This window comes from Orycteropus afer, unplaced genomic scaffold (genome assembly GCF_000298275.1).
Source record: "Orycteropus afer afer isolate SDZICR_OR568_19922 unplaced genomic scaffold, OryAfe1.0 scaffold00064, whole genome shotgun sequence".
Classification (NCBI taxonomy): domain Eukaryota; kingdom Metazoa; phylum Chordata; class Mammalia; order Tubulidentata; family Orycteropodidae; genus Orycteropus; species Orycteropus afer.
The window spans coordinates 7,279,152-7,291,332 of NW_006921651.1; the positions used below are offsets into that span (position 1 = coordinate 7,279,152).

The following is a 12,181-nucleotide window of genomic DNA, read 5'->3' on the forward strand; positions in this document are numbered from 1 at the left end:
AATGTCCCTTCTATTCCTATTTTGCTGAGAGTTTTGATCAGGAATGGGTGTTGGATTTTATCCAGTGCCTTTTCTGCATCAATTGATATGATCATGTGGTTCTTCTCCTTTGTTTTATTAACGTGGTGGATGACGTTGATTGTTTTTCTAATGTTGAATAATCCCTGCATACCTGATATGAACCCCACTTGGTCATGACCCCTTATTTCTTTGGAATTCTTTCACAATACCTTTTTATATGTTTTTTAGGCTGTTAAGGGGAATTCACAAATTTGAGTCTTATCATTAGATTTACTCAAAAGCCTCAACTTCTTTTGTGTCTGTTACAAATCTCTTCTCCTTGTGTGAAGAATGTTTGTACGTTTAGGGAACATTACTTTAGTCTGAAGGTTGGTTATGCCTGTCAGGGAATGTTAGTGGGAGAAAGAAGTGGGGAGAGAGTAATGAAAGGATTGAGAGAATAAGAGGGTAAGAAATTTTGACCTGATGGCAGCTGTTTTTGACAAAAGTTTAAGCTGTAAGAGGAGAGAAAAGTGTGAAAGAGGAAACAGTGAAATGATGTATTTACCTTGGGCAGAGTTAAGTCCAGATCCACTCATCAGTGTGAACCACTTACAAGTAACCAGCATCATATGCACATTCTCCAAAATTTCTCTCCTCTCCTAAGATTGACAGAGTCTGGCCTCTCAATGGTAGATTGGCATTTAATAAAGGAGATGAAGCCTCCTACAAGCCAAGAGGAATGGGAAGCAGAATTCCAAAAATACCAACAATTTCCAGAATTTAAAATGTAAGTACAGTATTACTTGACTCTTTTCCATCAAGTCAACATCCCATCAGATGCACTTAGTCTTTTGTAGTTTAAAGACTCCAGAATGGTTAGATTCCTTTAACCCTTGACATTTAGTTTGGTTATGTTTAGTGTGGTAGTTAAGTTTGTGTATCAGCTTGGCTGGGCCTGGTTGAGTAGTTGGGCAGCTGGATGTAGTATTCCCTGTGATGAGACTGGTAATCAATTCCATGGTGGAATTTACTGTGAGCAGCTGAGTAGCTGCCTTAGGAATGTGGTCTGCTTCCTGTATATAAGGAGAAGCCTTGGGGAGTGGTCTCTAGCTTATGGCACACTTGAACCCTGCATGTAGCAGGAGGCAGAGCTGAAGCCCCAAGGTTGAGGGGCTTTCACCCAGCCCCTAGAGCCTGGCACTTAGAACTTGGACTTAAAGCCTCCAAACTGTAAGAGAATAATCTCCTGTTTGTTCAAGCCATCCCATTTGTGGTATATATTCCTGTCAGAGCTGCACAGAGGTGACCAGAACAACTCTTGACATTTAGTTATGTTTAGTGAGCTCCCCACTCTGAACTCCAATTCATAGTGATGCTGAGGTCACTGATGAGGAACAGAGCAAACCTACCAAATGCATGAACAAGAATGTTCTTGCATCCCAGAGGGAAGTGAAAATTATGTAGATGTTTTCATTTTCTTCTTTTTTGACTCCCCTTTTTACCCAGCTTGAATCATGACATGACCTTGGCAGAATTCAAGTTCATTTGGTACATGGAGTACTCACACCGAATGTGGGGGCGCCTTGTGGGCCTTGCATACATCCTGCCTGCTGCCTACTTTTGGAGAAAGGGCTGGCTCAGCCGTGGTATGAAAGGGCGTGTTCTTGCTCTCTGTGGCTTAGTCTGCTTCCAGGTGAGAATTACTCAAGGCTGGGAACCCAGAGATACTGTGTGGGGCTTGTAGTTGGCCTTGTTTTTAAGCAACTAGTGTATGAGGCAGCTATCAGAGTGGGAAGAAATGGATTTCATTGTCACAGACCTGGCTTCAATGCTAGCTCTGCCACTTAAGGGGGCAAGTTAGTTATTGTCTATATGCTGTAACTCCCTTACCTATAAATAGGGTAATAATAATGCCTACTATTTCGAGTGTGTGAATATTGAATGAGATAATGCGTGTAAAGCACTTAGTTTAGTACCTAGAATCTACTCAGTGCTCAGTAAATATATTTTCATGTGCCACAAGAATTAAATTACCTTTCCCATCCTGCTTTCCTGCTGGGCACTCCTCCCTTTTTCTGATTTATCTGCTGTATAGGAAAGTGGGTCCCTATGCTAGAATGGCTACAGAAGCAAATAGGAAAATATCAAAAGAGGGAAACATTTGTGGGGTGGAGGAACTTAGAACACAGAGGTAGTTCAGACACGTTCAGTTATAAATGATGATTGAAATCATGTAACTTGAGATCTTCTTAAGGAAAAGAGCTTTGAAAGACTGTCAGTTAAAATAGGTTAGTTAAGACCAAGAGCCAAGGAAAGGTATCTGAGAGAAGACATAGAAGTATTTGGGTCAAGGTGTAGAAGTTCTGGAGCCAGAGTGCAGAGTATTAGACATCAGAGAAAGAACATCAGAATTTGGTCAGGAGGAAGCTAAAAGGTTAATTTAACTCAGAGGATGCAAGCCAATTAGAAGGGATTAAGGAGGGAGATGGGAGGAAAGAAATGGAAGCAATAGAAACAGATAACAAAAGTTTAGACATTAATAAAAGCCTAATAGTAAGTAGAGGAGTCCCTAGCTGGCAAATTGGTTAAGTGTTCAGCCACGGAAGAAAAGGTTTGGGGTTTGAACCCACCCAAGGCACCTCGGAAGAAAGGCCTGGTGACCTGCTTCCAGAAGCACAGCCCTGAAAACCCTGTGGGGTGCATCCTACTCAGAAACGCATGGGGTCACTGGATTGGAAACCAGTCAGTGGTAACTGGTTAATAGTGACTGGGGGACGGGTAGGCAGAACAAAATGGAGGTTTATTTTAGAATAAAGTAAAAGACAAGACAAAACACTAAAGACAGACTCCCCAAGAGGCATAAATTGAAAATGGCAGATAGGGCTCCAAGAGGAAGAAAGCTGGGGCTGAGGAATCACCCCTGTACCCCTTCATCTTTCAGGGTGATTAGAACATCCAGGATCGTCTTGAAGGGGGGCAAGAAATGCCCAGAAAGATTTCATGAAGAGTATATATTTTGTGCACTTTTCCATATGGGTTTGTTGTTGTTGTTGTTATGTGCCATCGAGTCGGACCCGACTCTAGCGACCCCTCCTTGGGTTTCCAAGACAGTATCACTATGAGAGTAGATTGCCCCATCTTTTTCCGAGGAGTGGCTGGGTTACACTTCAGTAAAAAGTTGTCTAAGTGATGAAGTGTTCATGGTCCTGTATGTGGAAACATGGATGAGGCTACTGGGAGTACAGGAGCGTGTGGAAAGGAGGGTTGAGGAGGGCATACTACTGATAACTCACCTCCGCAGAGCAGAAAACTGAGCAGACAGTCTCAACCTAGTTTTATTTGCCTCTTCTCTCTTTGATTCTAGGGTCTGTTGGGGTGGTATATGGTGAAAAGTGGATTGGAAGAAAAACCAGACTCCCCGGACATCCCTCGAGTCAGTCAGTACCGCCTCGCAGCACACCTGGGATCAGCCCTTGTTCTTTACTGCGCCAGCTTGTGGACCTCACTCTCACTGCTGCTCCCTCCTCACAAGGTAAAAGTCAGTCTGTTTAGTACTGCCATAGCTGCAGAGATGCTGATGGCATCAAGGAACTGGAAATTCTTGTTTAATGGGAAGATACAAGTCAAAACGCAGGGATCCCCTTAAGTAACATTGTAAGTCACATCTGTTAATGTACAGAAAGTAGACATAACCAACACTTAGGGAAATATTGAACTTTGGAACTCTACATAAGTTTGAGACTGCAAAGAAAAATGTGCAGTTATTCTTTTGAGCTGGGTCAACTCATTCCAAGGAGAGTTAGTATAAAAAACCAAACCGTCTGTTGTCTAGTGGATTCTGACTCATAGTGACCCTATAGGACAGAATAGAACTGCCTCATAGGATTTCCAAGGCTGTAATCTTTATGGAAGCAGACTGCCACATCTTTCTCCCATGAAGCGGCTGGTAGGTTCAAACCACTAGCAGCCAAGGGCTTTAACTACTATGCCACCAGGACTCTTTGAGAATGAGTATTAGCTGAAAAAGCCAAACTCACTGCCATCGAGTTTATTCCAACTCATAGAGATGGCTATTGAGTTTCCAAATCTGTAAATCTTTCTTTGGCAGAATGGATGGTGAGTTTGAACCAATGAACTTTTGGTTAGCAGCTAAATGCCTTAACCACAATATCATTCTTCTTTGAGAATGAGTGTAGAAGCTAAATGTTTTCTCAGCATTGTCTCTCGGGGAAGATGAAAACACAAGTGTTAAGAAGAAAGTGGGAAGGAGTCCCAGCAACAAGAGACATCCCAACCACTTTAATTCTGACTCACAAAAGGGGGGGTAGATCCACTCTAATTCTGACTCACAAAAGAGGGGGTAGATCCACTTTAATTCTGACTCACCAAAGGGGGGGGTAGATCCACTTTAATTCTGACTCACCAAAGGGGGGGTAGATGGGGGAGCAAGGAGCTATGCAAGAGCCGTGTGGAACTGTTTGTCTTTACATGGGGACCACTAAACACATTGAGGTACATAGAATATATGCTCTTCAGGAAATCGTTTTGGGCATTTCCTCCCCCCTTCAAGATTTCCCTGGTGGTTCTAATTATAGTGAAGCTTACTGATCTTGTCTAGAGTATTTTTTCTGTCTGCTGACTAAAGGAAAATCTTTACTGCTCCCGTAGTTCCTGCAGTACGGTTTATCTGAGTGATTTTCTTTCTTATTTAGTTACCTGAGACTCATCAGCTCCTGCGGTTGAGACGATTTGCTCATGGAACGGCAGGCTTGGTGCTCCTGACGGCACTCTCAGGTAGGACCGTCCTCTATAATATACTTAATAAGCGAGCCCAGCCTGTTTCTCGTTCCCGAGCCTCTTGCCTGGTGCTCTGCCCCTGCATCCTGCATCTTCATTTCATACCTGCTTCTCATACCACCATCTTCACTCTCTGTTCTCCATTCCTTCTTCCCATCTAAAAATCCTACTTTCCAGTTAATGAACAAAAATATTGAGCATCTGCCTGGATCCAGACTCTTGATTCAAATCCTGGCTTCACTACCTAGGAACTATATGACTTATGGGATTTCTCTGGGCCTTGATGACCTCATCTGTAACACGGAGATGATAATAATAGTATGAACCATGTATGTGAAGTACTTAGAACAGTGCCTGGCATTAGTGTTAGCGGTTGTTACTACGATGTAAACATTACTGTTATTACATGACACCAGGATGTGTCAGACAAAAGTCCTGCTCTCAAAGGTTGTCTAAGGTGGGGGAATTCAGCAGGGCAGAAAGACCAAAATAGGTCTTTCTCATTCATTAAACCATACTTCAACCTTGACCTCTCTTACTCTAGAGCTGTGCTAATACAGTAATCACTAGCTTCTTGTGGCTACTTAAATTAATTAAAATTAAATAAAATTAATTTAGTTCCTCAGTCACACTAGCCACATTGCCGTGTTCTGTAGCTGCGTGTGGTCAGTGGCACAGGTATTGGGCACAGATAGAGAACACTTCCATCAGCAGGGGCTGGGAGTGCCATTTTATGTGGGATCATTAGGGATGATCTGTTTGAAAAGGTGACATTTGAACGGAGACTAAGGAAGTGAGGGGGTAAATCATGCAGACTATTTGGGGAGGAGGGTTTCTGGAATACATCTGTAGCTCTCAGTGGGGAGGTGGGACAAGGGAGGCATCAGAAACACTAGGGCAGTTCTCCAGAGTGATCGGCCACTCCTTGCAGAACTAGTCCACTCCTCCAGAGGAGGTAACCCCAGAACCTTAGGGTGGAACAAATGTGGATGGAAAGATTGTTTGTTTGTTTTAAGATCCCATGGTGGTTGCATTTTATTGTCCCTATTTGGGAACTTGTACCATAGATCTGTTATTCTCTGACTATTCCTTCTGCCTAACTCTGGGATAATAGGCTTTTTCTGTGTCAAAACTAGTGTTTTGTTTTTCTTCCTCTTATTTTAATAAATACCATTTACCTTGGGATACAGGGGCTTTTGTGGCAGGGCTGGATGCTGGCCTTGTTTATAACTCCTTTCCCAAGATGGGAGAATCCTGGATCCCAGAGGATCTCTTGACCTTTTCCCCCATCCTGAGGAATGTTTTTGAGAATCCCACGATGGTGCAGTTCAATCACCGTATTCTGGTAAGTCCGGCTGGTGCTTCCCTGGCCGTGCGTGGGGTGGGGTCGGGTGGGCAGCTTTCACAGGCTTTGTTCATTTTTTCATTTTTGTTCAGTGAAGTACTGCTGGCAGCAGAGAAAGGGTAGAATGGGAACTACATTACCTTTTACTTTTGGAAGAAATCCTCGTAACAGTTTTGGACCTGATGTTTTTGTCCTAATCACCCACATCCCCTCCAGCCGAAATCTGGCTTTCAGGATACCATCAGCTTCCTAAGTTCTAATATGCCTTCTCCCACCCTGGCAAGTGATAACCTCCCTCAATCTTTTATACACTCAGGAGAGTCTTTTCAGCAGAAATTAGGAACAGAGAGAGTGCAAAGACAGGTTGCCAAGCACATAGCTGAACCACAACACCAGGGAGCCAGGAGCCTCACACATACTTTTCATTTCTTCTAAGGTAGTATGTATTAAGGGCCTGTTAGGTTCCTGTTCAGATTGGTTGGCAGGGAGAGACTGAATTGATTGCGTGTGATAGGTTGGAGCAGGGAAAGGTCAGCAGCAAGGAGACCAGTGAGAAGCACCAGTGGGCATGCAGGCTGCGTGCAGGCACAAGTGATGGGGACTGAGGATGCCTGGTGGCAAAGGGACTTGAGAAGAGTGATGAGACTGAGAGAGGTTTTCGAGGGTTAGAGGGTTAATAAGATTGACTGTTAGGAATAAAAGTGGAGAAAGGTCGACAGAGTTCCTTCTGTGGTATGCCGTAAACATGGCCAACATGATCTGGGTGGTGGTATTTGGAGAATTCATATGTAAAAATGTATGAAGCTGCTCACTTAAATCTTGTATTTGCTGTATGTAAGTTAAGCCTCAATTGAAAAGTTTAAAAAAAAAAAGAAGAAGAAGAAGAAATGGTACTATTGGAATGAGCGTTGAGCTAGAGATAGAAGGAGCTCACCACATTGAGGCATGTTGAGTGTGTGGTGATGAGAGTACATCCACAGAGAGAGGTCCAGAGGACTCGGGTCTCTGAAGGGAGCGGTGGGGCTTGGGCAGGTTACCTTGTGTGGTTTCAGTCCCCTCCTCCATGCACTATTTTGGAATAAGTAAAGTCCAGCTGAAATTGTCATCATGGGCAGCTCTGAAAAGGAGAAGTGAAATAGATGGAAAAATAGAATAGAAAATATTCTTCCTGACGTGGAAGCGGAAAGGGAGCTTTGTCACCAGTCCCAGGCCCTTGTTCTGGAGGAGTGGAATGAAAATGAGACTTTAGATCTTTTGTAGCACCACCTGGTAAAACTAACACCTCCTCCACTTGCACCTGAGGAAAATAGTAACATGTGCTGTGTCCTAGAGTCGGCCTTGCCTTAAAAAAACGAAAAAAAAAAAGGATTAGACAAAAGATAAAATTAGGGATGAGGATGTGAAGAGTGATTTAAAAAGTGAGGGCCATGGCTGGAAGACCCCCAAATTTGAAAGTGGATGAGATCACTGAGAGTGAGTGAACGTGTGTAAAGTGGTAACGTGCCGGAAGTTCAGGTGCGTGACCCTGGGGAACACCACCATTTAAGTGGGAAGCAGAAGGTGACCGTGGAGGAGACTAGAGAGGAGGAATTGGAGGTGGAACTCAGGTGGGTCATTGTGACTGGTACAGCTAAGTGCTTAGCAGTAGCTCAGTGGTCCTGGAGAAAATGCACACAAAGGTAGGTGACCACCAGGAAGGCGGGAATTTTCTTATTGGTACTTGTGACAAGAGCGTCTTTCCTCCCCGCAGGGGATCACTTCCCTCACTGCCATCACAGTGCTTTACTTCCTTTCCCGGAGAATTCCCCTTCCTCGGAGGACCAGAATGGCAGCAGTGACTCTGCTGGCTTTGGCATATACACAGGTAACCACTTCTTTTTTGTCTGAGGATATTCCTAAAATAAAGTTTAAGAAACAAAGGTGACAGATTAGAAAATATTTTCCATTTATAACAGACTGAAAGATTCATGGGCACTAAGTAAGTAAAGGATATCAACACACAACTCTTAGAAGAGGAATGATAAGTGGCCAGTAAACATGAAAAGCTGTTTACCTCACTTATGATCAGTCAAGAGCAATCAAAACAAGGAATACCATTTTGTGCCTGTCAGCCTGAAAAAAAATGAAATAGAATGATGATCAGATATTGAAAGGGATATAGGAAAATGGATACCTTCATATATTCTTGGTGAGAGCTTAAGTTGGTATATCTTTTTTCAGAAGGCAGTTTGGCAGTATCTTTTCAAATGCTAAATGTATAATCCTTTGATGCAGCAAAATGACTTATTAGTGTCTTCTGCCCTAGAGCTATTCTGATGCACAAAGAGCCTTGTATAAGGAAATTCTTTTGTAGCATTGTTGTAATAGTGAAAACTTAGAAACTACCTACATGGTTAAGTAAACATCTCTAGTATGTGCATATTGTAGAATACTATGCAGCACTTTAAAGTAGTGAGATCTCAGGTGTTCTTATTAAGTGTAAAGAAGCAAGTTGCAGAACAGCAGATTGTTTTAAAAACACAGCACCGTGTTTCCTCTATAAACATTTATACAAAAATGCAAGTAACAGTGGCTGCCTTTCAGGAGGGAAACTGGGAGAAGATAAAGGATAATTAGGGAGCTTTAGGTTTATCTGTTTTAATTTACTTTATTGTAAGTATATTTACCTGAAATGAAAAATACATATTTTTGAGTGATTTGGTTGGAACATGTGGAGGTTTGTGTATTGGCATTCCCCACCCAGACATTCTCGGTTCTAAATTTGTGGTTACCCCTTTTCTTACTGCTTTCCTTCCTTTATAACAGGTGGGTTTGGGCATTTGTACTCTACTGATGTATGTTCCAACCCCTTTGGCTGCTACTCATCAGTCGGGATCCTTGGCTCTGCTTAGTGCTGCTCTTTGGCTCATGAATGAACTCCGACGAGTCCCAAAATGATTCTCAGGGAACCAACTTCCTAGGACTGAAACTGTCTTGGAGAGCTCATCAGAGAGCACAGGAACTTGGGCTTTTGTAAGAGGATGACCTTGGCATACCAAGGACCTTCCAAGTTATTTAAAACTTTTTGCTTGCTTTTTTTTTTTTTTTTTACTGTGATTTCAGTGTGAAATTATGAAGCAGATTCATTTGATAGGCAATGGTTCTTAAACGTTTTGTGTGATGGCACCAATTACAATCCTCACAGTATAGCAGCTCTCCTCCCACCTTCTACCTGTGGTTAGCCCTTCCCTGCCTGTTTCCTTCTTACCTATGCATTTCTGTCTGTCTAGCTTTACCTATGTACATGCAGCCTTTCCAATCAATCTCTCATGGTTGACCGTTTTAAGGATTGCATCTACCTGGGGTAGGTTTTCAGCTTATAGGCCTATCGGTTGTTTGGTTGAGAAGTTCTTTCTTGCTTTTGAGACAAAGTCACTGGTTTAAGAATGTCATTATGTATGGTTGACACTAAAGGTTCCTTTTTAAATCTATTTTCACATTGAAAATTAGGTATAATGTAGAGAAAGAAATGTCTATTATTTTCTGCTTCTTAATAGACTGTGTCTCAGGTTACTTAAATGTTGGCGGGCTCTTGATTCTGCATGCATGATCTCTGTCTCCTCGGTCTCCTGAGTCCTGAATTCAGCTTAAGGAAATTCCTTATGGTCTTCACTTCCATCAGGGAAAGATTCAAAGGGAAGGAATGGCACACTCTGAAGTAGCCCGATAACCTTCAGCAAGAAATAGCTAGTATCATCTAGTACCCTTAATTTCAAAAATGAAGAAAGGATAGATTTTGACAAATTAATGTCTATATAAGGCACAGTGGTTCATAAGAACTCGGAAAAGGAGGCTATTGCTAGGCGAGAAGAATGGAATAGGATAAATGGGTTCCTGAAAGACAGAGAAGGAAATAGGCCTTGATGGTAGGACAGGTATTTCCAACTTATGGTGCATTCAAGTTAATGACAAACTGCACTTACGACTGTCCATTTTGTTTTGTACATTTTAGTAAGATATACCACCTAGTGTTGCAGCATGTAATTTGCTCATGTTATTCTTAGGTCAATGCCCAAAGACAAATAAAGATCTTATTTATAAAGTTATGCTGATAATAAAGGGCAGGAACAGTGAAAATAATAATAATGAGGTGTTCAACTTATGTCAGAACCAACTTACAGTAGAGTTGTTGGAATGGAATCCCATCTTAAGTTGGGTACTGCCTGTACATAGAAGTCTATACGGATGTTTAAGTAAAGTGTTGATTAATAAATTGGTGTGCTTTTGATCTCTGTTGATATTTCACAGGGATCTGTATTGTTCAGCATTTTTCTTAAATCAGTGACTTAGATGAAGGCATAAGAAACATCAAATTTGAGGATGGAGCAAACCAACATTGCTGCCATGATGGATGACAGTCCCCAAGGACACATCAAGACTACATTAAACAGATTATGATGATCTCAGTTAAATTGAATAGGTTGTATAAGTTTGAGGTGGAGAATCCTGGCTTTATAGCATTTCATAATAAAGACTTGGCGATTTCAGTTGGTCACAGGCACAGCATGAACCAACGAAGTGATGATACTGGTAAAAGTTAGTGTTGTTTCACATTTTATCAGTAGACGTGTCACAGCTAGATCACAACTTACATAGAATACCTCTCAAGTGTTGCATTTCACTCTGGACCAAATTTAAGGGAAGACATTGAATATAAAGTGAGTGAGACCAGGCTGGTGAGGAGTCCAGAACCCATGTCCCAGAGGGAACAGTTAAAGGAACTAGGGATATTTAGCTGGAGAAGGAAACATCTAAGGAGAGAACAAGATTCCTGCCTTCGAGAAGTTGAAGGCTTCATGCAGAGAGAATGAGCTTTCTTTGTGCTGTGGAGCTGGCAGCAATGGGTGACATTGCAGGAAAGTAGTTTTTAGTTCTGTGGAAGGCGGAAGTAGGTGGGACCAGATCAGCTGTCCCCTGGGGTCAAGCTGGTGGGGACGGTGGTGAACTGGAGAGCAGGTGCCCTGGCTCGGAGGCCAAGCCACTGTGAGCACTGGCCTGTTGCTGCTCTGGAGGCCCAGGGTTGCCAGAGCTTCTGGTTTTTAAAGAAAGCAAACATGTAGATGTTTATGTGAAACTGCTCAGTTTAAGTGTTGGCAACTAATTTCACATGTTTAAAAATACTATGCAGGCCACACAACTCATCTGGGAGCCATAAATGATCCAGGGTTTGCCCGTTTGCAGTCCTGGACTAGATGATCTCAGCTCCCTTCAACCCCAGTGCTCTCTGAGTATCAGTGAGTCCCGCAGTGTCTGAGGGAACCTTTCTCAGATGGGTCTTAACCAACCAGAGGTAGACAGTTTGTCTTTGATTTTTCAAGAATCCCTGACCCTGCTGGGCTTACCCTATTGCCTAGTGTTTTAGAGTTGTCATACTGATTTAGTTTTAAAACTTGTTCACCCTAGAATAGTTCCCAACTTCTCTCTAACCCTTTTAAAAATTCTAAAGCTCAAGCCTCACCCCAAATAAATCACAGTGTCTGGGAACATGAATCTCAGCATCCATGAAGTTCCCAGGTGGTTCAAATGTGCAGACAAGTTTGGTAACCACTGGCCTAATAGCCTAATCGTCTTAGAAAATTCTGACCAACTTCCCTCAGAATTTCCACCTCATCCTTCTTCATTTAATCTTCTGTCTTACTCTGTTAACAGGATTATCACCTCTTCTAAATAGCAGAATTCTGTAAAGGAAACTGCCATCACTGGGACAGGTTCCCACATCACCATCTCCTCGTCCACAAACCCAGATATTTTTAATTAGGAACTGAGTCATCAGAGGGCAGCATGACCCAACCCAAACTAGCAACTCATGAATCAGTTCAAGTTTCAGATGTTTTTTTGGTTGTTGTTGTTGTTTTTTTATTTGGGTGAAGATTTACAGAGCAAATTCACTTTCCATACAGCAGTTCACATATACTGTCTCATGTCATTGACCACAGTTTACCACAATGCAACAGCTCTCCTCCAACTTCCTCCGCATAGTTACCTCTTCCCAGTGTC

The 12,181-nt window shown here is 42.4% G+C and overlaps 1 protein-coding gene across 1 annotated transcript in view; it reads left to right on the forward strand.

Annotated features, from left to right (window-relative positions):
• Positions 1 to 9,082, forward strand: part of LOC103196267 (cytochrome c oxidase assembly protein COX15 homolog) — a 14,137-nt gene extending 5,055 nt beyond the window's left edge. The window contains exons 3-9 of the mRNA XM_007939968.1: positions 668 to 790; positions 1,510 to 1,696; positions 3,368 to 3,535; positions 4,716 to 4,797; positions 5,991 to 6,145; positions 7,896 to 8,009; positions 8,951 to 9,082. Coding sequence (XP_007938159.1) covers positions 668 to 790; positions 1,510 to 1,696; positions 3,368 to 3,535; positions 4,716 to 4,797; positions 5,991 to 6,145; positions 7,896 to 8,009; positions 8,951 to 9,082 — 961 coding nt within the window. The remainder of the gene's footprint in view (positions 1 to 667; positions 791 to 1,509; positions 1,697 to 3,367; positions 3,536 to 4,715; positions 4,798 to 5,990; positions 6,146 to 7,895; positions 8,010 to 8,950) is intronic.
• The last annotated feature ends 3,099 nt before the right edge of the window (positions 9,083 to 12,181 follow it).